The following is a 22,500-nucleotide window of genomic DNA, read 5'->3' as shown; positions in this document are numbered from 1 at the left end:
GCTTTTAAATTTTAAATTCATTGTTGTGTAGTACAGTAAAAAAATTGTGACCATTCGTAATCTAGTTTTTTGCTTTTTGTGTATGCTTTTAGATTTTTTAGGTTATTTTATTGTTCTGGAGGACCGCACCTGAAGTTTATTAGCTTTTAGCTTTTATGTGCTACCCTCGGTAAATAAAGTCATTAGGGATATTTAGCATCACGTTTCCAAAGTCGACCGCAAACTTCAAACCGCAGTTGGTCGTTAGCGGTTTGTCGTAGCGGCATTAATAGACTTAAGCATAAGGTTCGGCATTTGACGGGCCCGAGTCCTCAAGGATGTGCAAAGGATCCAAATGACTTATGGGTGCAAACGTGAGTTCCTACTGAACAGCAGACTGCAAACTCGAGCGCAAGGCCATGTCACGTGACACTGAGAGGTTTGCCGTTTGCTGTTTTCCGAAAAATACGCGATGCTAATTCTCTCAATTGCTTATTTACTCACTTACTTACTTCTTACTTACTTGCTTACTTATTTACTTACTTACTTACTTACTTATTTACTTACTTACTTACTCACTTACTCACTTACTCACTTACTTACTTACTTACTTACTTACTTACTTACTTACTTACTTACTTACTTACTCACTTACTCACTTACTCACTTACTCACTTACTCACTTACTCACTTACTCACTTACTCACTTACTCGCTTACTCACTTACGCACTTACGCACTTACTCACTTACTCACTTACTCACTTACTCACTTACTCACCGTGACTCACTTACTCACTTACTCAATTACTCACTTACTCACTTACTCACTTACTCGCTTACTCACTTACTCTCTTACTCACTTACTTTGTTACTTACTTACTTACTTACTTACTTACTTACTAGCAATTGAGTGGGAAAGGAATTGATAACACGCTATCATTTCTATGCATGAGCTACGATGATGCAAGCGGCATCATCTCTTACAACCAAGACAATGATACTGTTGACATCACTTGGAACAGAGTTGGCTATGAGAAGAACTTTGAGACAGTAAACTTAGCAATGGAAAAGGCCACCAAAGGCTTAAAAGGCACTTTTGTAAAAAATCCCACATGGACTCCTGCTCTTGGCAAAAGTGTTGTCACAGCTCATCCTCTTGGTGGCTGTCCAATGGGGAAATCTGGAAGAACCGCTGTCGTCAACCATGCTGGGCAAGTCTTTGAAGGTAAGTAGTATTTAAAAATCAGTGCTCAGTAAGGTTAATTAGCAAGAGCTCCGGACTGTTAAACAGGCGTTTGTGGGTCAAGTCCCAAAGCAGACCACAAACCAGCATTTTTGGATTAACTGTTGAGAAGATCTTTCACACTGCGTTGATATTTGCCTCAGTTCAGATGATAGGCTACTTAAAGCCGTTGCCCTGGTCTGCTTGACCTCTGCATTTAAACTTGAATCGGACACAAAGAAGACCACACTCTGATCGCAAAGGATAGTTTTGGGGCTAGAGCTACTTTACATCCATGGGTTGGGTAGATAAGAGGTAGGCTAGCCATCTTTACCCACAAAACTTCAGTAACAGCTCATACTAGGAGTGGAATGTACCTTGGTAGTAACAGTAGCACTAGCAGTAGCAGCAGCAGTAGCGGTCGTTGTAGTTTTAGTGGTAGTGGTAGAGGGGGAGAGTGCCAGTGGCCGTGGTAGAGATAGTCCCGTAGTGGTAGTGGTGGTACCCTATATGTAGCCGTACTTACTCCCCGCTTTCCCTCGGGGGATGGGGTGAGGCTATACGAAGGCTATATGTTGGTAGTGGTACTATGAAGCAGAAAGCCTAAGACAGCTATAATTTGTAACCATTTAAAGCAGAACGAAAAACTCTGGGTAATTTTTTGTTTAAGTGTTCCAGGGCTGGTGACTTTTGAGAGAGTTAAGTGTATATTTTTATAGCTCACAGGAACCTTTTCATCTTGTCCTTTCTAATGTGTCATTGCAGCTGATTCTGACCAGGTTCTAGAGGGACTATATGTAGTGGATGGTGCAATTCTTCCCATTGCTGTGGGGGTTAATCCCACTATGACCATTTCATGCTTGGCTGAGCGCTGTATGAGACTTCTTGCTGAGAGAGAAGGATGGCACATTGACTACGATACATTCAAACCACTTGGTAAATCACTTCAATGACTGCTCCAATGAATGCCAGCCGTTTTCATTAAATTAATCATTGAATATAAGTTTGCTTTTTTTACGTCGCCTCCTTGTCATGCATGTTTGAGGACTGCCAAGCAAACGTTAATGAGCCTACCATAGTAATGTGAGAACTGGGCCTTTAGTCAAGTTACTCTTTATAAGCAATATAGGACTTTTTCCGTGTTTACATAGTCTCATCTAAACACGAGGGTGACTTGGGAAAATTCAAGACAGTTATGCAATCTCGAGATGGTTTTAATAGCTGTCGAGAATTCTCCCAACCCCGCGAATGTTTAGATGAGGCTATGTAAACATGGAAAAAAGCCCTCTATTACTTTTATAAAATATTTCTCGACAAATAAAGGAAACTGCTGGGTTTTGTTTTCTTCTTGCTTGAAACAGATTTTGTTGATACACGCTCATATTTGCCATCTGCCATTACATGACCAATCAAAATTCGCGTGATGTCACAGCCGTGGTTACATACTCTCATCTAAACACAGCTATTAACCAATGGGAGTGCGCGTACTATCCTAATTATTTTATTCAAAAAAAACCTCTAAGCAAGTACTCTTCATCCGCGATCCACCATAGTTAATAGAGAGGAATGGTTTGGAGGCCCGGCAAATATCAAAGGAGCAAACAAAAATGTCAAGATATAGGTTGGAAAGTCCACGACCGAGCACAATCTTTTGTTTTGCGCTTATCGTGACTATGCAAGAATCACGTAACCAACACGTTTCTGTTGGTTAGTTCCTCAGTACGGAGTAAACAAATATTGTGTTTTGTGCACGGTCAAGGCCAAAAAAGAGCACAAAAACCTACAAAAAAAAAACGTTTTCGGGTTTCATAACCATTCCCGTCTATTAACTATGGATCCACCAATAAGTCATCATCACTTCTCTTTTTGCAAATTCATATTATTCATACTTCCTTTAAGCTTTTGATATTACAAAAGTCGCTTCACTCCCTGGATTATTAATATAATATATGGGCATTTTCTGTTTTTTGTTTGTTTATATATGAACTGTGGAGAGAATCAAATTAAGATGCTGATCTCGTCGCAGTTATTAATTAACATTACTTTCAAATGCGGTAATTAAACGGTACATTAATGACAAAAAGCGTTTGGCCCTTTGGGGAATAACTAATTCTGTGCAAAAAAAAATGATTGCAAAGAGAAGTACTAGATCTTCCTGATTTTACTTACTTGACCGGGGCTATTTTCCTGCTAAGTAAGCAAATAAGAACTTTGGAATTTCAGAACCTAACGATCCAGTTTCAGGTAGTGAACAACAGGGTAATCCATCTTCACCATCTATTTGTGGTAATGAGTCAGTTGCAGTCAGGAGTTCTTGACATTGAACTAAAGAGAAAGGAAAACTTAAAGTTAGCTATTTTCATTTTTAACGATCGCGAGCACTTACAGGCTGCAGCAGGTTTACTTGCTATTGTACCCTTAGGATGTATTTTTACTAAAGTGACAAGAGAATGAAGAGTGAGTTGCGAAAACATGACACCTTTTCTTGTTCACAGATAAGACTAGCTTTGTCAAACAAAAGCCAGGAATTCGATTCACTGAGAAGATGGTCGGGACATATGAACCATTAAAAAACAGGGCGAAGCATACACCATGTGAATTCACTCTGACCATTGATTCTGATGATGTTGAGCGCATGCTCAACTGTGATCCGTTGCACTCAGCAACGATTTCCGGGACAGTGATGTGTCTTGCTTTATCCTCTGCTCCACTGTCGGTTTTTGAAGGTAGGTTTAATAAGCTCAGCTCATTTTATAAGGAGAAATTGGAACTTCCTGGGTCTATACCATACTTATAAGCCCCGAACAAGGAGAACAAAAAATGGCTCACGCTGCATGGCTTCCACCCCCTGGTAAAATAGCCATGTACAGGCAGATAGCACGACCCCTTGCATGCTGTCTTAAAGGGGAATACTGATCAGACTATAATTGTGCGGGACTCTGAGACCTTAATCAGTATACTTGGCTATTTGGCCATTTACGACTTGGCATGGGTTGTTAGCATGGTTTGTTGGTAAACCTTTAGACATAGGCGCCTGTGAAGATTGTTTTCCAGGTTTGAAAGTCCCTCAAAATGAATTAAATTACATTTCCAGGGGCACCCAATGACCAATTTGTTGTAAATTGTATTATTATACCCCAGTTAATGAAAATAAATGTTATTAAGGCATTTTCAGGTGTTTTTCAGTGTTGCTGGGAAAACATTATCTGTTCCTTTTTCCCAGCAAGACACACAAGAAATTTTCCAGCCAGCTAGATAAAATTGGTTGGTTTCCCAGCCAGCTGATCAAATTTATTTCCCAGCAAGGAATTCCGCGCGCTTTCAAATCCCTCGATCCAAAACGACCGAACAAAAGCGACAAAACCGGGACAAAACAGATTTTTTCCGCAAGCGCAATCACTCTGACCAGCCGTCGTATGTTTGTGACTACTCTCTGGGAGAGGGAACGGGTTTTTTTTTTTTTTTTTTCAGTCTTCAGAGTTTCTACAGCCAGCTCGGGTTGAAATGCTAGAAAAAGTCAGTAATCCCCAGGCAAAACCTCTATCAATAACAAAATTTCCCAGCCAGCTAATCGAAACACCTGTATTTTTGCCAGCCAGCAAGATTCCTCTAGGGAACAGAAAATGCGAGGAACAGATTCGTTGGGTGCCCCTGCATTTCTCCATGATATAATCGTAAATTCACAACAAGCTCGGATAAAACAATAGCTGCAAGTATAAAGTGTAGTGATTAGTGGCCATAAAAATGATGGAATACAGTGCTTTTAAAATCAATGGCAGTGATGAATTAAATTGAATTTCTCCTTATTTTCTTACATTTCCAGCAAACAACGATCAGACAATTACTAAGAATATATAGAGTGTAGTAACGTGGGCTCCTAAAAGTCAACTTTTTTCTGGACAATCTCTTCTTTTTTTTCCTTGACCTCAGTACGTTGTGCTTATTTTGCTGTCAGATCTTTCCTTTTCTCGTTTGTAGAAATCAGAAACCATCATCTTCATTCGTGCCACAGGTCACTTCCGGCTGTTTAGTACCAGTAAAGACTACGTGGACACCAAGGAAATGGTCTACAAAATGACTCTCATGGGAGACTTTGGCAGAAAGTTTTACTTTGAAGGTGTCAAATACGTCCACAAGGACCACTTTGGGGAAACGGGTTTGAAAGATACTACAACTTTGTTTTTTAACATCTTCCAATCCCGCCAGACAGATCCCTTGGGTAAAGCCACACTCTACATAACCGCACATAACTTTGCCAAGCAACTTGGGACAATGGAGATCACAAACACACGCAGCAAACTCGAGAAGTTGCGGTGGATGGCACGTTTTGGCGCATTCTTTGCCAAAACTATTTGGACTGTTTACGGCCCAGTTTCATGTTGTGACGCATACTTCAACACCGACGCGCCGCCCAGGAAGAAAAGGCCCCTAAATCTTCACGGCTGCATCCCTGAAGCCTACAAATGCCTCACCAAGGACAAGGTGAGCTACAAGTAACCACTGAACCGTGTATTATAGCTCCCTTTTGAGGAGACTGGGTTTGGAGACTGTGTTTGCTTATTGTCCGGATTGCTTGTTTTTCCATTCACAACCGCACACAACAGTTTATTTGATTTTGTTGTTCGTGTCCCCCCAAAATTTCCACACTGGTTTGTGCTTACCAGTTAATCTTAACCAAACACCCTTTTCCAAATTGAGCTATCGTAAGGGCTGCATTACTAAATAGCATTGCAACCAGAGCTTGCGGACAGACGAAAATGCCGGTTTAATTATTCATTCATAAATGGCTGGCATGCTGCTGCCTTTCGAACCATGTTGAAAACCTTGAACATGTGAACACAAAGAATAGAAGTTCATTTAAATTGCAGTTTGGAAGAAGTTGTGTTTTTGGGCTTGTTACTATTCCTTTTTGGAGTTTGTTATTTGTAACTTCGTGTCTCAGTTGCTTCCTTTGAGCCTTGTATGTGTTTCTTGGTTAATGCTATTATTTTCAAGGGCCATCCGAGATTGGCTCCCCAGACTTCAAATTCGCGGTTTCCAGCAGTTTACAGTAAGAATAAACAAGACAAGACAAGGGGCCGACCGAAGTCGAAGGCAACCCGAAGGCTCCTTTTTCTTAGCTTCTACAGTAACTAACGACATCTACCGTAACTCACTGCAGGGGTGGGCGCCACTCCTAACCCGATGCATGCACAACTTGTCCCCAGCAATACCGGTACTCACTTTACCCACCACGAATGGATGGAAAGCTGAGTGAACTTTGGAACGCACGAGCTGGGATTCGAACCCGGAGCGCTGAAATGCAGTCCGCGAGCGATATCCACTACGCTACGCGCGCTCCTAAGAAATATATGTTATTATTAAATTCTCAACCTCGGATAATGCATTTCGCGTGCTCTGATTGGTTCACTCAATCTCGGTTATCAGCCTTAATTTGACCTTATATGGTAAATGATTGCGCTAAGCGTTGCTAAACTAAATTTTTTTTCGCCGGAAAGCGAAATTTTTCTGTGAATAAAGCCAAAAAAGAAAAGAAACTTTTTTGTGGAAAGTCTGGATCAATTCCAACGTTAAGAAGTACGCGAAAAGGCAAGAAATGTTTTTGTGCTGAGCCTACGTCTGTCTGACCACCAGGTATTACACAACGTCGCATCTTCATCAAGTTTTCTCCATTTCGCTCAGACTTTCTCTCTTTTTTCGCTCGTATTTCGTACTTCCAAATATTTGGAGTTTAAGGAATTTAATAAAACAATTATTCCATTCGCGCTTGTTGGATATGAGACTGGTTATAGCCAACTCGGCGCTAGGCGCCTCGTTGGCTATTTACCATCTCATATCCAACGCGCGCTCATGGAATAATTGTTAATTCACCGGCTGGGAGATCCGTATAGGCAAAAACTCTGCCCGAGGTCATGAGTACGGCCTAAGGCCGCAGGCCGAGGGCATTGTTTTTCTCTATACGGACCGACCTAAGCCGGTGAGTAACTTATTTATTTTTTCTGTTTTTTTTTTTTTTAATGAACACTGTAAACAAGTTTGCAAAAAGTCTTTCTAAGCGCTCTACGTCGTACTGTTGCAGTTGAAATTTATAAATGAAAAAAAGCGCTCCGTTCGCAAACCTCAAAGAAAAATGATACTTTAACGATAGAACAGAACTTCAAATATCTCTTGGTGCAATAAATATGAAAAGCAAACAGTGATAGTCTTGGCAAGCACAGAGAAGTGAGCTAAACAAACTAAACAATTATGTTTGAAAAATTCGCACTTATTTATTTTTTCTGTTTTTTTTTTAATGAACACTGTAAACAAGTTTGCAAAAAGTCTTTCTAAGCGCTCTACGTCGTACTGTTGCAGTTGAAATTTATAACTGAAAAAAAGCGCTCTGTTCGCAAAGCTCAAAGAAAAATGATACATTAACGATAGAACAGAACTTCAAATATCTCTTGGTGCAATAAATATGAAAAGCAAACAGTGATAGTCTTGGCAAGCACAGAGAAGTGAGCTAAACAAACTAAATTATGTTTGAAAAATTCGTACAAACAGGGGAATAATTTTCTACGTATTAAAATGCTTTGTCTTGTTGCAAATAAAACGAAATTTCTTAAAACAAGAGGAACAAATTTAGTGTAAAATACGCAAACATCTGTCTCTGCCTTCATATCTTACTATTACAAGGATTCATCTTTGTTCTCTGTCAAGTCCTTCAAAAATCAATGCACAACTTAGAAAACTACTCAAGAAAAACTTGTTGACATTAGTTCATATGTAGGCGATGCTTTTGTTTGTCTATTTTAGCTAGGAATCCGTTTATAGCTAGGAATCCGTATATTCTTAAATAAAGCAATATAAAACGAGATTAGAAAATAGAACTCCAAAGAAAATAACGGATGTCAACCGAAAACCCGAGTTCAAAAAGTTGTTTTAAGTTCAACGGCGTGTCAATAGTGCAAGAAACCCACCAACTCGAAAACAGCAAACCATGTGAATACTCTCCTTTTTGAAGAATAACCAGGCATTTCATTCCATTGCATTTCCATTGTTTTTCCTTTTCTTTGCAACGGTTAGTAAGCGAAAACTTGCATTTTAACAGGTGCAATCCAATGTTTCGTCGCGCCGTAGTAAAAACATTTCAATTAGCCACGACAGTTTCAACACGGAACAGATTTCGGACCGTGGTCCGTACCGTAAAAAGATGGACCGGCTACGAGCGTGCGATTAGTCAACAAGATTCAAGGATTTAGGATTCCGGCCCGCTAAGATGCTTCAGAAAAAAAAAAATCCAAAATGGCTTGAATTTTAATATTATGTTGGTTTTGTTTTGTTTTTCTTTTTTTTTTTTTTTTTTTTTTTAAATTAGCCCTCTTTGCCTCGTCCTCGAGCCCAAAAAAAGGAACTTTCTTCGACGAAGAATGTTAAGCTGGCGGTGATTTTAAGTTGGAGTAAGATGTATACTTTAATGGATCGAAACTACCACTCTGTATGCCTCTTCATACCGAAATAGTGGTATTAAACAACTACCTAATCGTTGGTGAACAAGCCATGATAAATCTCTTGAAATTATAGGTTGTCATAGCAACAGTATAACTTGTTGAACAGTCATCAGCGTGTCGAGATCCAACATTTTTCAAGGTTTTGAAAAGATTTGTGGTGAGCCAGTTAAAGGCCAAAGTTCGACAGCTAAATTTAACGTGGTTCTGAATTTCTTCCCAAATTTTCTTTAACTGGGCCAAAACTTGCTAATCAAAGCGCGGGTTTTGTTAAAGTTACAGAAGGGGTGTTTCTAAAAGGCCGGTCGGTATGGTAACCTATCTTCAGATCTTAATCAATGATTAGGCATTTCAGTTTGATAAAGTACCAGCGTATATAGTGTTATAGTGTGATCCAACAAAGTGAAAGTGATGGAGACCTGTGTAAAAGTCTTTTAAAGGTAAGACCTAAAAATTTGAATGTTGTGTTATTACAGTTCGAAATAGCCTTGACACGCTACAATGGTGGTTCCAAGGGCCCAGTTGTACTGTTTCATGGGGTTGGAGTCAGCAGTGGAATGTTTAGCCTGGACACCATTAACACAAATCTTGTGGAATACTTGGTACAGCACAGGTACGTAACCGAGTGTGCCTTGCGTAACAAGCACTGCGAGAGCGCGAGATAGCCGAAAATGTGCGTGGAAAGGATTCCGGTTTTTTGGCGCTTCCTCGGGGGCGCAACTTCTAGCGCCCCGCCCCCTTTTGTCTCAATCCTGGCACAAGGCGACTAGTTAAACCAAGTCTCAGGACACAACAAACAGAAGTCTTAGAAGATATTGGATGGTAGCCAGGGCAGTAGCAAAAACCGATGCGGGAAGGAAGTAAGGAGTAATCTTTTGCCCAAGTTCTCTTCTGGTTCTGTTTCCCGCTCACAATACTTTTCGAAAAAATATTAGAAGTTTAGAAGCCCGTTTTCCTTGCAACATCCGAAGGACTGAAACAGTCTACAATGTTTCGAAACAGGAGTATATCCGCTACACTATGCCTAATTCGCGATCGACTCCGGAGTTGAATGGGTGTGGTAGGTCCAATCAAGGTTTTTTGGTTTCACATTTAGTTACTCAACGAGGCGATCAGATTTCCTCGAGAAAATTTCTTCCCTTCTGTGATTGGTAAAGGAATAATTGTTAGGATTTACTGAACAATTTACCGGAATAAGAATAATGTTGGACGTAACGATGACGATGATGATGCTGATGATGAGGATGATGATGATGATGATGATGTTGATGATAAGAAAGCCATTGTGGTCACAAAAGACATCAAGGTACAGTGACAAGCTGCTAATCAAAAGTCAATTATAAATTTCTTTTATACCTGGTTTCTGTTACCAGGTATGATGTTTGGCTTGTCGATTGGCGCACTTCATGTAACCTGCCCTCAATGGTACGGAGGGATTACACACTGGACGATTGTGCAAATTATGACTACCCAGCCGCTATCAACAAAGTGATCGAGATCACTAAACAGGTGAGTTTACTTCAATTCGTGTACTGTGAAGTTTTATAGCAATTTATTAACGAGTAAGGGACACTGAACAAATCATGAAATTGGGAAAAATGCAAAGCGGAGTAGAAACGGACATTCGTCATAAACGCAGACAGTCTGCTTGCTAACCACGCAGCAAATCACCAAGCGTAATAATGGTAAACTAAAGCGATCACGAAATTACTTTCAAGACTCAATTGAAAACTGCTACAACGTGAGAGATTTCACACAAAAAATGTCCTTTGAAAAGAACCGCTTTTATAACTTTTTCCATACAAATCATCGAAACAAAATAATAATAATACGTGACCTGCTAATCGCCCTTTCTCGCAGTCGGAGACTTGCTAACGGCGCGGCTCAACGAGATCGGACCGAAGGAGCTGTGCTGCCGGCTAGGCGCTCGGCTCCTGAACACGACCCATGGATGACCTCAGAGCACAGCAGCACAGCCTGATGGAATAGGCTGTGAGACGATTTTGCTGAGGGAGGAAAACCGGAGTACCCGGAGAAAAACCCTCGGAGTCAGGTTGAGATCGACTGAAACTCTGCCCCACATACGATCTCGGGGCCGAGAGTTGAACCCGGGTCGCAGAGGTGGGAGGCACTGTTGATAACCACTAAGCCATCCTGACTCCCCTAATGGGGATGTGAGCTACAACCTGATGATAAAAGATTGATAAGAATTTTTCTTGCGTAAAATCCAATTAAGATGCGAGGAATGAAGTTAATTTTTCAAACGCAGGAAAATTACGCAAGAAAAGACTCAACGTTATGAAACGCTCGTTTGAAGCATTTGAATTTGTAACGCTGGAAAATTATTAGCATGCGTCGCCGAATTATGGTACTGCGGCGGAAACTGTAAAATGCTGTGCCGATGCCCAACGTCCTTCAGGTATCCATTACAAATGGTCTTTTCTTCCTAAGGGAGAGTTCCAAAGCTTCGGTCTTTTAAGACCTTATTTTTAAGGCCTTTACACGACAAAGCAGAAATCGCTCACGTCTGACAAAAATGTTACTCAACGGTTCCGATAAGTTTGGCAAACAGTGAAAAGCTTCGCCCAAAGGTTCCTGACTTTGAGATTGACTTTCGTCGATTCTTTGGGAGCAGTTTGTTGATCCCTTGCGTACCGCACTCAAGGCGATTGAGGTTTTTGAGGCCACATCGAGCCAAAAATCTGTCATTGTTCACTCTAAACTGTGTGCGGGGAGAATTCTATGGTAACAGCCCCAAATCACCCCCCCCCCCCCCCCACAACTCCTCCCCCTCGTGTGCTCGGCCTCCTGGTCGAAACGCTACGGGGCAATTAGAGGCAATAAACAGGATTATTTGTTTTGTTTGCCTTCCTGTAGAAGGATGTCCAAATCATGGCTCATTGCGCTGGATCTTTGGTGTTGTTTGCATCATTGCTGTCCGGAGCGCTTGAAGGCAAAGTACGAAATGTGGTGGCCAGTCAAGTGGCTGCCAATCCGATTCCGTGTCCATTCAACAAGATGAAAGCGGGATTGCACATTCCGGGAGTATTGGAATCTCTCGGCATTGAAGGGATTACAGTGGATACTGATGATGACGCCTCTTGGAGCGAAAGGCTCTTCAATCAATTTGTTAAAGCCGTTGATCATGTGGTCTTACCCTATGAAGAAATGTGTCGTAATCCTGTTTGTCATAGGTGAGTAAGTCAGTGTTCCATGCGAGAGAGGTAGGGCCAGCAGCCTGATGGCCAACTTTCGAAAACACGAAATTGAATAGTAAACTTGAGAAGATTTTGGAAGATTCAAATGTATTGAACCCTTTGGTTCACTACTGACTCGTTGTCTTTGAAGGTTATTTAGCGCACTAGTAATCAATCTTACAACACTGATGACCAGGTTTGTCCCAGAAATGACTGGCAGTGCATTCGCTCTTGTTGTTGTGTCTATTATTAGCACATCACGGCAAAGGGTGCAGCGCGGAGAAGAACGGCTTTAATAGAAAGACTGTCAAAATAATTAGCGCCTGATTGGTCGAAAACCAAGGACCAAAGATTGGCAGTATGTCACTCGATTTTATTTGATTCGTTTTATTTTAACGTTGAGAACCTACGCGAAAAAAAAGTTTAAGAAGTCGTGACATTGCTATCGTTATATTTGATACCAGCAGACAGCAGACCGGTTTTATCGAAGAATACAAAAGAAAGAAGCAATCCACGTTTTGCTTCTCGACTAACGACTCATTTTTCGGACGGTCTTTCACCTTCAACACACAAACCGTCTGGTTACCAAAATTCAATTTGTACCACGTGATTTGTTTTATTCAGGGAGAGTGCGCGGGTGAGTCGTAACCATAAGAATTCATCGTTCCAGGAACTCTAAAGCCGCGGCTACACGACTTTCATCGCGCGCTGGCGACGCGACAAAATGTGAAAAAATCTTATCACCGGCGCGAGGAAAAAAAACGCTCGTGTAGCCGCGGCTTAATGAGACTGACACGAGTGAGTGGAATTGTTTGGATAGACAGGAGATGATAAATGTATTTCTCGTTGTTTTCAAAACGCCATCGCACGTTTCCCCCTCGCCCCCCTCCCCCCTTCCCCCCCCCCCCCCCCCAAACACAGTTCCACGACAGTTCCATTTGTACCCGAATAATCCCGTGCACATTCGTTTACTAGTTTCTAAAGTAGGGAACACATTTCTTATATAACATGCATTAAGTCTGATTTTGTGCGATGTGTACTTTAGGATCACCTTCATTTACGGCTTGTTATGGGAACATGAAAACCTCACCCCACTGACCCACGACACCCTGCATGAGTTCTTTGGTTATGTAACTGCAGAGGTCAGCAGACAACTGGCTTTGACCATGAGGAAGAGGAAATTAGTGTCGGCCGAAGGAAAAGACATTTATTTGCCTGATATGGATAAGGAGAATCGACTAGACTCACCATCTTACAGAGAGCACATAAATCGACTCAATATGCCCATCTGCTTTATTGTTGGTAAGAGTAGGAGCCCATAAGCCGGGGGGTACAACCTCTTTTTATTTGTGGCACGGCGTTTTTACGTGTTTTCACAGACCGAGCTATTTTGAGATACATTTTCACGTGAATTTAGTCGTCTTCTCCGACAGGAACCGTGATAGCCAATTAATTATAAATCTTACATAATTAAAAATAATAATTAGGAAATAACACGCGAGGCGGTAATGAAACATTGAGAAGAAACGAATCATATTCATCACGGGGACATTTGAACCCACAAATGACCAGCTCCCAACATCATTGGCTTCAATGAACGAAATGGAATGTGAAATGAATCATATATTAAACTGCGGATATGAAATCAAGTAAAGTTATGATCCTCGCAGTTATGAACGCAATTTTAGCAATTGCGTAGAGAGGCCTGAAAATTTCGGGACTTCAACGGGGTTTGAACAAGTGACCTCGCGATGCCGGTGCGATGCTCTAACCAACTGAGCTATGAAGCCACTGAATCGTAGGTTGGAAGGTGGTCATTTGTGGGTTTAAATGTTTCCGTTATGAATGAATCAATGAACGAAATGGTATATGAAATGAATCATATATTGATGGATCATAGCTTCAAATTTAATTTGAACTGCCATTTCGTATGTTGCAACATACATTTTTATTTCATTATTTTAAATAGGTTTTCAACTTAAAAAAATAACGGGATACTTTTGAAAATGTATGTTGCAACAGATCATTAAAAGCAAGGTGAACACAAACCCGGTGTGGCCATGACGTCATGCATGCGCACTGAACCATTTCACCTGGTTCTTTGGCAGCCACGGACAGCTGTTTCGGCCTTGTTAGGTCTCATCAGCATGGCATAGCCACCATAAGGGGCAAGTGTTTTTATGCACTCTTTAAGCTGGGTACTCCATTCACCGTGTTTGGTGTTATGGTATCTTCACCTTGCTTTTAACGCTGCTGTATGTTGCAGCGTACGAAATCTCAAGTCAAATTGCTTGAAAAGTATTGCTTTGAAACTTTTATTACCGCCTTGCGTGTTATTTCTCTTATCAAACAACAGGAGAATCTTGCATAGTTAATTTCTTGGAAGCGTTTGGACTGGGATTGAACCTTTCGCGGTAAAACCTCGTCTAGAAATAGTACGGTCGATAAAAACGCCGTGACATAGCCCCAGTATGGTAGTCGACGCTCCGGGTTATGGGTTCCTGTTAAAAGACATTTAGCTAATCTCTTCGATAGTACGGGCGCTATGATTGACCAATTTAGCGGACCCTCTCGATATATAATAAATATCTGATTTTTGGTCCCTTCTGTAAGGTACGGCTGCCTTAATTTACAGAGAGGCCGTTGATCTCAGTAAGTAAGTGGCAATTGACTATAAGCACGAATTGTACTTAAAATCGTGCAATTTCCTATACAAACCCTCTGTTATATTAAGGGGTTACTTCTAGGAAATCCCCAAGTGAATGCTTATGAAAAATTAAAAATTGAACTAGGATGCTTAATTGAGCAAATGATATACATTTTGTTGCTTCCACAACAGTTACACAACAGTTAGTATGGCTTATCTTTGTTGCGAACCACATCATCAACAGTAAATAATATTTTGCCATCACATTCAACACCAGACTTATTATAAACAATTTGCCTGCGTGACAAATTCGAAGACATTGATCCTAGACCAAGACTATGGGTGTCCGTGGCCAAGAATGTTGCAAACATTATTAGCGCGGACCTTATGGATAAAATGTGATCTCGTATCCAGCTCTCCCATTGCCAACGGGAAGGGGAATCTGGTAAAGTTTCCATTTCGAGCATGCTCAGTGGCAGTGAGGCCCGACATACGAGCCTTTCTATCACTGCGCATTTTCCTACTCTCTGTTGTGATTTCGCGGAAAACACTCAGAAAACAGGGATTTCGACAGTATTGTTGAAGATTTTTTTTTTTAATGGGTAGAGGAAAGTGAGGAAACCTTTAACATATGCCAAAACAGAAAAAAGCGCTTCAGGAGATTGTTTTAAAAAGTCAAGATTGTTTAATAGACCAAATCGGTTAACTCAAATTGTGCCCAATTCAAATATTCAGGGGTTAAGATTCTTCGTGTATTGTATTTGCATTATAGAGTAGCATTCACATTTAAATGATATGGAAATACCTGGAACAAAACATTATATTCCCAAAGGGTTTAAATTGGGTACAACATCGAGTTAGGCGATTTGATCTATTCTCGGTTTTCACATAACGTCACGGCCGCCATGTTGGAGCCCCTAAACAAAGAAACGGCGGCCATGTTAAAGCCCCGACCAAATCCGCCGGGAATTTAACTCTATTATTATGCAAACGTTTTCTTTTGTTTTCGTTGAAAAACATGGCTATTGATCACGTGATTTAAAACTAACACTTGTCCTACTAACTGGTTGTTGGCATATTTACAAGTTTAAATTATCGCGAAATTTTGGACTGCAAAAGAGAGAATCACAGTTTAGTTTTTATCACGGTATCACTTTTCACCGTAGCCTATGAAATATGGTCTAGGATCGAACTTTTCCAGATCTCACTTTTTCAGAGTAAGACAGAGTGAATTTAATATAATTTTGGGTACGAGATTAGATAAAAGCTTATTTTCCGGCATCAGACTTATCGGAAGCTTAACAAGCGGAGGTAAGAATTCTTAGTTTTGATTTTATAATCTAAAGTTCCTCTAAATTGGGTTGAATTATATCCTCCATCAAGGAGATTAGTGAGTGTGTATGTACAATGTCACCCCTTTTAGGAGAAAAAAACAGCTGTTATCGACCAGAAAGTACCCACACAACTTTCAACCTTGTGAAGGAAGCGCACCCAACTCAGGAGTACTCTTGGATCCAGATTCCTGACTATGGCCACCTAGACTGTATGTACGGCAAAGAGGCTGTCCATGATGTCTATCCGCACATTTTGAAGGCTTTGGATGCGCACGCGCGTGATGATTTGCATCTTGATACTGCAGCCCGCCGTCATGTGTTAAAGGCAGTGAAATTATTAGAGTTCAAGTCAGGTGTGAATAGCCTTAAATAAGTCAAAAATGCTCATTTGTTTTCTCAAAGGTGGCCTAGCCTCTGTATAGCTTCTGTATTATGTTTTGAATTTACAGGGTTTGTATAGTGAGTTTTAGTCGATAAAAGAAATAGGCGCTAATGTTGCACTTACTTGTCTATTCTCTGTTTTTGATCTTTCTTTGATAATCTGGTGCCATTCTGTCCACTATTTCGCGAGATATCCTCAACCGAAGACCTATCTCTAAAAGAAAGAGAAGGTAGGAAACGCTCACCAGTCGATCGAGTCAAAAAATGTAGCCAAAATCCTTCAATCCGCCTCATACTCGGCCAGCGACATGTTCGAAGATTATATCAAATATATATTCAAGGAAAATTTCCCACAAAATTTTAATTTCGCCTTCTGTCAACATCCTTAATAATAATAATAATAATAATAATAATAATAATAATAACAATAATAATGTTTAATACTTCTATAGCGCCTTTTACATGCACATATAATCAAAAGCGCTTTACAAAATACAAAATCACCTATAGCATAATAAATTACATGATTAAATAAAAAATATCTAAAAACTAGCTAGCTAACTAAACTATTTACATTATAATTGCATGAGACTAATTAGAGAAAAGTGGAATACGCCCTTCTGAATAAATGCGTTTTTAGCATTGTCTTGAACATGGTTATATTAGTCTGGTCTCAAGTTATCTCTCTTGGTAGTCCATTCCAAGTTCTTGGGGCAGATGCTTTGAACGATCGGTTACCCAATGTGACTTTCAACCGACAAGTAGGATCTTCAAGTATCATACCGTTAGATGCCGACCGTAAAGAGTATGTGTTATTTTCCTTGATAGATAATAAGTTACTTAAATACTGTGGCGTTTTAAAATGAATTGCCTTGAAAGTTAATAAGCCTATTTTATACTGAATCCTATATTCAACAGGAAGCCAATGCCAGCTTGAACAAAACCGGCGATATGTGATCGAACTTGGGCGTGAAAGCAATTAAACGCGCTGCTGTATTCTGAAGACGTTGTAGCTTAGACAGGTGTGCAGCGGGTACATTATATAATAGGCCGTTGCAGTAGTCAATCCGTGCCATAATTACTGCTTGCACAAGAAGTTTGGTGCTATCGTATGTAATATACTTTCGAATAATTTAAGTTAATTTAACATAATTTATATAGCGCTAACTCCACTAATTGAATATGTCTGATATTATGGAGATGGTAATATTATGCAGATGGTAATATACAGACTAACAGATCTTATTGATGTGAGTTGAAACCAGGCAACCAGTACTGATACATCTACATGACCGACTTTGATATGATTAAACTTGATCTTTTGAAGCTGTGGCTTAGTGCCAATAAGGATTATTTCCATTTTATCTGAGTTCAACGTAAGCTTATCCAATTTCATCCAGTTTCCGATGCTTGCAATGCACCTCTCCATTACACTGACTGCCTCCACTTGGTCAGCCTCCGTGTTTGGTTGAAATAATAAATATAACTGTGTGTCGTCTGCATAGGCATGTACTTCAGGTAGATAGAACTTGATGACTTCAAACAGTTTGCCTGCATACACAGTGAATAGGAGGGGCCCTAGGCATGAGCCCCGAGGCACGCCGAGGAGTAAGTGAAACGTCTCAGATTACAGCCCTCATAGCAGATGCGCTGTGATCTTTGTGACAGGTACTATGAAAACCCGCTTAGCGCAGTTCCAGTTATTCCAAAGCTAGACTCCAGCCGTCTCAGTAACACCTGATGGTCTATCGTGTCAAAGGCGGCGCTTAAATCAAGAAGTACCAGCAGCCTAACCCTCGATCGGTCCATGTTCAGCAAAATATCATTCTGTACCTTAAGAAGCGCAGTCTCTGTGCTATGACCAACCCTGTAAGCAGATTGTAGGAGGGGGTATAGCTCATATTGCAACATATTGTGGTCGTGGGTCTGATCGTAAACAGCACGCTCGGTTAACTTTGAAATATACTGTAAGTTGCTAAGAAGGTAGAGGTTGGGAATGATGTATCTTTCCCAGATTTGAGGCGCGGATCTACAAGAGCATCCTTCCATTTTAATGGAAAATGACCTAGTGCAAGACAAGAATTTAAAATGTATGTTATCGTAGGTAACAGTTCATCCAAGCAGGCTACTACCATTGATGTCGCCATGGGATCGAGGCTACAAGTTTTTTTAGTAGTCTTTCGTACCAGTGCACGAACCTCGTCACGCGAGATTTGCCGGAAATTTGGAAGTTTTTTCTCTTCACCAACCACTGGGTCCTCGGTTACTGTAGCCTTCTCCTCTAGAGTAATTTTAGATGAGTCCAATGCTGATCTGATGTTGAGAATTTTATGGCAGAAGAATTCACCTATCTCATTAACGAGAGATTGATGATCATCATAGTCAGGGAACAACAAACGCTGACTTGGGGCGAGGAGCTTTTTCATATTCCTAAACAGCTTTCCCTGATCTTCACTATTAATTTCTATCTATAAACTCCGAATAAAAAGCTTTCCGAGCTTTATTGATAATGTATGTCGCATGGTTCTTTTTCCTTTTAAAGATATCAAAGTCAGATTTGTCTGATCAGTCCTGATCTCCACCATACCCTTTCTGCTTTGCGGCGTTCTCTTTTGGCCTTAGCAATCTCTTCGTTATACCAAGGAACTTGGGACCTCGTTCTGATAACCTTTTCCTTTATTGGTGCATGATGGTCAATCAGCCTCAACAGCATTTCTTGATATTCGTCAACCAAATGATCAAGATCAGGAGCATAACTACAATGGGCGTGTTCTACACTGCACAGTCTAGACAAAGATAAGTCGTTGGATAAAACGCGCGTTCTGATTGACCAATTGGTCATTTACCATTTGTCCATGTGTGCAGCCATGGGTTCACGCTCGCTCAACCGCTAGCTGACCGATCTCAACCGATCTAACTTTCCGAGATTGTGGACAGACGAAAGTGCCGTCACTAGCGCATCAGTCCTAATTTTCCAACACATATTTTCCTCTTCTTAGAATAGGGGTGAACCTCTGCAGAGCTCAAAATAGAAAGATAAATCCCTAAAGTATAATCAGCAGTGGAAAAGGAGGATTGATGGTCTTAAAGCGACGAAAGACCGTTTCGTGTTTGTACTGCTTTGATTTCCAAAGCACAATCTGAACTCTGCTCAAATATTGAAGCCGAATCGCGGAATTGAAAGGGATTTTATGAGACCAGGGGAGATGCTACAGGAAGGTAAATGGTGTTTTGGAATGTCGATTTTCTTTTTGAGATTTATTTCATCGGTCATTTGAGCCTAGATTGTGTAACGTCGCTGTTTTGGCTTGGACAAGTCGCGCTGTTTGTGATAGGTTGATCGCTTTCACCAGAGGCGAGGCATGTGCAAAGACAGCGTGTTTGGGTCGACGCTTGCAAGAAAATTGAAAGAGCAAATTATTGTTGATTCCAATAAAAGTTTGAATGGGCAAACTGTTTGTTGACCATTTTTTCTTGTTAATTCATAGCTGTCTTTAGAAAGCAAAGTTGTGTTGACACCGACTATTGACTAACCTTAATTTTATGCAGATACACACGAAATACGGAGGAGTGGTGTTAACGATTATGTTATAAAACAAATGGTAAACGGCTCAGCGTGCACTAGTTAGAGTCGCTCTCGGCGACTCTTACGCTTCTCTCGTGCTTAGCAACCTCCCGCGTGCACCATAACTCAATAGTGTACTCTGAGCCGTTTACCATTTTTTAAATCACAAAGAGACAAAATAAGTGCAACATTAGTGCTCATTTCTTTTATTTATTAATTTTAAGCCTTCTGATTTTTATCGACTAAAAGTCGCCATATAAGCTCTATAGATTCAAAACATAACGTGGAGCTTGGGCCGTCTGTGATTTATTCAGTGTACTTTCGTGACTTTTTTTAAAGCAACACATTTGGCAAACTATGATTGTTTCGAAGAGTTAAGGTCTCGTCATGGGTTCGATAATATCTTCTGTTTATAAGTTCCCTGTGGGACGTTAAAGCACCTACACACTATTTGAGAAGAGTAGGGGATGAAGTCCCCGGTGTTATGGCTATCCTGCAGAAGTGGCTGGCTAGGCGGTGACGTCTCTAAAAAGGCTTGCCGTGTATGAAGCCACCTAAGTAGAAACAGCCATAAGTCAAAAAGGGACTTTGCTGAGTGCTGGAATATGTAGATGTAGATGACATTTCTGAAAATTGTTGTTGTCGTTGTTTCTTTCTTTTTTTTCCCAGAAATATAAACATTACGACATGGAGAATTAATTTGTATGTGGTTTAAGTTAATAGAAATTTCGAAAAGTTTTCAAAAAGCACATTTGCAGTTTAGTTCCTTCGCAAAACTATGCCGCGAAATATGATTGGACGGAAATATGATGACCCCCTTTTACGAAGCTCTAACGCAAAATGTTTTTGTCCGATTAAGCTCAGTGCAATGTGCAAAACAGTGTCAGCGTTTTTCAATTTTTAGACGTGTTATGATTTTTTTGTACAATATTTTGTATAAATTCCTGGTCAAGAACATTATTTTCAAATTTGTTGTTGTTGTTGTTGAACCTATGACGAGACGGTCGACGCTTAAATCTTAATTATTGTAGCCGACCCAGGGGCCCCTGGGCCAACCCAAATTTACTTTTTAGATTTGACAAATACAAACTCAACATTTAAACTTGCCTTTAGTTAACTATGTTATATTCACGTGTGGTGTTTGTTGTTTTACAAAGGGGCACCGGACGAAACTGACTCTTCTACAGTTCGTAAAACAGCGCGCATGTCTCTTCCATTCGAGCAAGAGCTGACGTTCCCGGATGTAGACGACGTGCCATTGGACGAGACTGATTTTCCTGATGACTTAGACGAGGATGATGCAGTCTCTCATCAAGACGTTTTCAGTGTTTGGGAAGAAATAAATAAGCTGCTGCCTTTAGGCTCACCTGTAGAATGGATCTCAAAGCCAAATACGAAAGTTCCAACCAAGAAAGAACCAAGGTTTTATAAAGTACTCGCTCAATTAGACGCGAAGACTCTCATTTGCGAGAGTCCTAATCAAACTTGCCCAATGTGTAACAGCAATATATTTTTTAAATATTTCACGAGCCTGATCTGTTACTGTGAAAAATTTGTCTTCAGACTATGGTCGCTTGACGTGAGTCACGGAGGTGATTACATCAACATGCAATGTATGTTTCCGGTGACTATGCTAGATTAGGTTACATTATGATGTGCTTTGCTATGCTGCGGTACAGCAATATCGTATGGAATTTGTTAACAATGATTCAGTCGACAGAATTCACGGTGGTACCAAAAAAGTTACAATTCGTTGTGTCTTTTGTTTGCAGCTTGACTAAATGAAAACTTTTTTGCTTGACTGGTTTATCTGTTTCGTTCTTAGTTACAGTCACAGTGACGGGCTTGAAGAAATGATCATTGTTCGTGAAATGATTAATCCCAATCATCCAGTCAAGAATGCAATCATTGTAATGAGTGATCTTCATTTGAATAGTATCTGGTGTCACAAGGAAGAACAACGAATCATCACATTTATCGAGGATTTGACAAAGATCTCGAAGGTAAACACTGAAACAAGGAAGACACGTCGATCAGTATTAATCATGAGTTAACCTGAACTAAAGAGGCTCTTGTTATTACATAATAAATAGTAATACTAGTAATAAATAGGAATAGTAATACTTTTTTTTGCTTACCACATAGCTGATGTTTCATACATGAACATATACAAAAACCAAACAAATTAATACAAAAGTACAACATTTTAATAGAATTAAAGCTAAAAACAATAAGATATAGAGAATATGGATAACAAAGTAGAAGATGTAACATTGGTGTGGAGGAGGGCAATCGTAGGAGGGGACTTCGCAAAGGCCTGATTCCCGCCCTTAGTTCTCTTTGTAGTTCCTGCTGGTCAGGAAAACTGGAATGAAGATCACATGGGAACTGGAATGATCTCATACCGGGCACAGGATGATGATGATGATAATGATGATGCAGCCTTCATGGCAGGCTTTCGAAGGGAAAGGAAAAAGGGGATTTGTTGCGAAAAAAATTGGGTATGGTAATGAAAATTATGATAATGATGATAATGATAAACTTTAGTTTAAACTCTGGTCAATTGATTTAGCGCAGAAGCACTGACTGGATACACTACAAATCAAATGTTAGTTTTAGCGGAAAACCAAGGTACCCCGAAAAGAACCTCTCGGAGCAGAGTAGAGAAGTGACAATAAACTCAACCC

The 22,500-nt window shown here is 40.3% G+C and overlaps 1 protein-coding gene across 1 annotated transcript in view; it reads left to right on the top strand.

The window, feature by feature from the left end:
• Positions 1 to 22,500, top strand: part of LOC137974195 (uncharacterized) — a 50,910-nt gene that overhangs the window by 16,908 nt on the left and 11,502 nt on the right. Inside the window, exons 4-15 of the mRNA XM_068821079.1 lie at positions 32 to 35; positions 884 to 1,205; positions 1,968 to 2,138; positions 3,698 to 3,928; positions 5,215 to 5,684; positions 9,166 to 9,302; positions 10,063 to 10,198; positions 11,567 to 11,883; positions 12,932 to 13,188; positions 15,957 to 16,220; positions 20,971 to 21,437; positions 21,598 to 21,816. Of these exons, the coding sequence (XP_068677180.1) occupies positions 32 to 35; positions 884 to 1,205; positions 1,968 to 2,138; positions 3,698 to 3,928; positions 5,215 to 5,684; positions 9,166 to 9,302; positions 10,063 to 10,198; positions 11,567 to 11,883; positions 12,932 to 13,188; positions 15,957 to 16,220; positions 20,971 to 21,437; positions 21,598 to 21,816 (2,995 nt within the window). The remainder of the gene's footprint in view (positions 1 to 31; positions 36 to 883; positions 1,206 to 1,967; positions 2,139 to 3,697; positions 3,929 to 5,214; positions 5,685 to 9,165; positions 9,303 to 10,062; positions 10,199 to 11,566; positions 11,884 to 12,931; positions 13,189 to 15,956; positions 16,221 to 20,970; positions 21,438 to 21,597; positions 21,817 to 22,500) is intronic.

Source organism: Montipora foliosa, chromosome 10 (assembly GCF_036669935.1).
Source record: "Montipora foliosa isolate CH-2021 chromosome 10, ASM3666993v2, whole genome shotgun sequence".
Classification (NCBI taxonomy): domain Eukaryota; kingdom Metazoa; phylum Cnidaria; class Anthozoa; order Scleractinia; family Acroporidae; genus Montipora; species Montipora foliosa.
The sequence above is the reverse complement of the archived record's forward strand: the minus strand, read 5'-3'. Positions and strand labels throughout refer to the sequence as shown.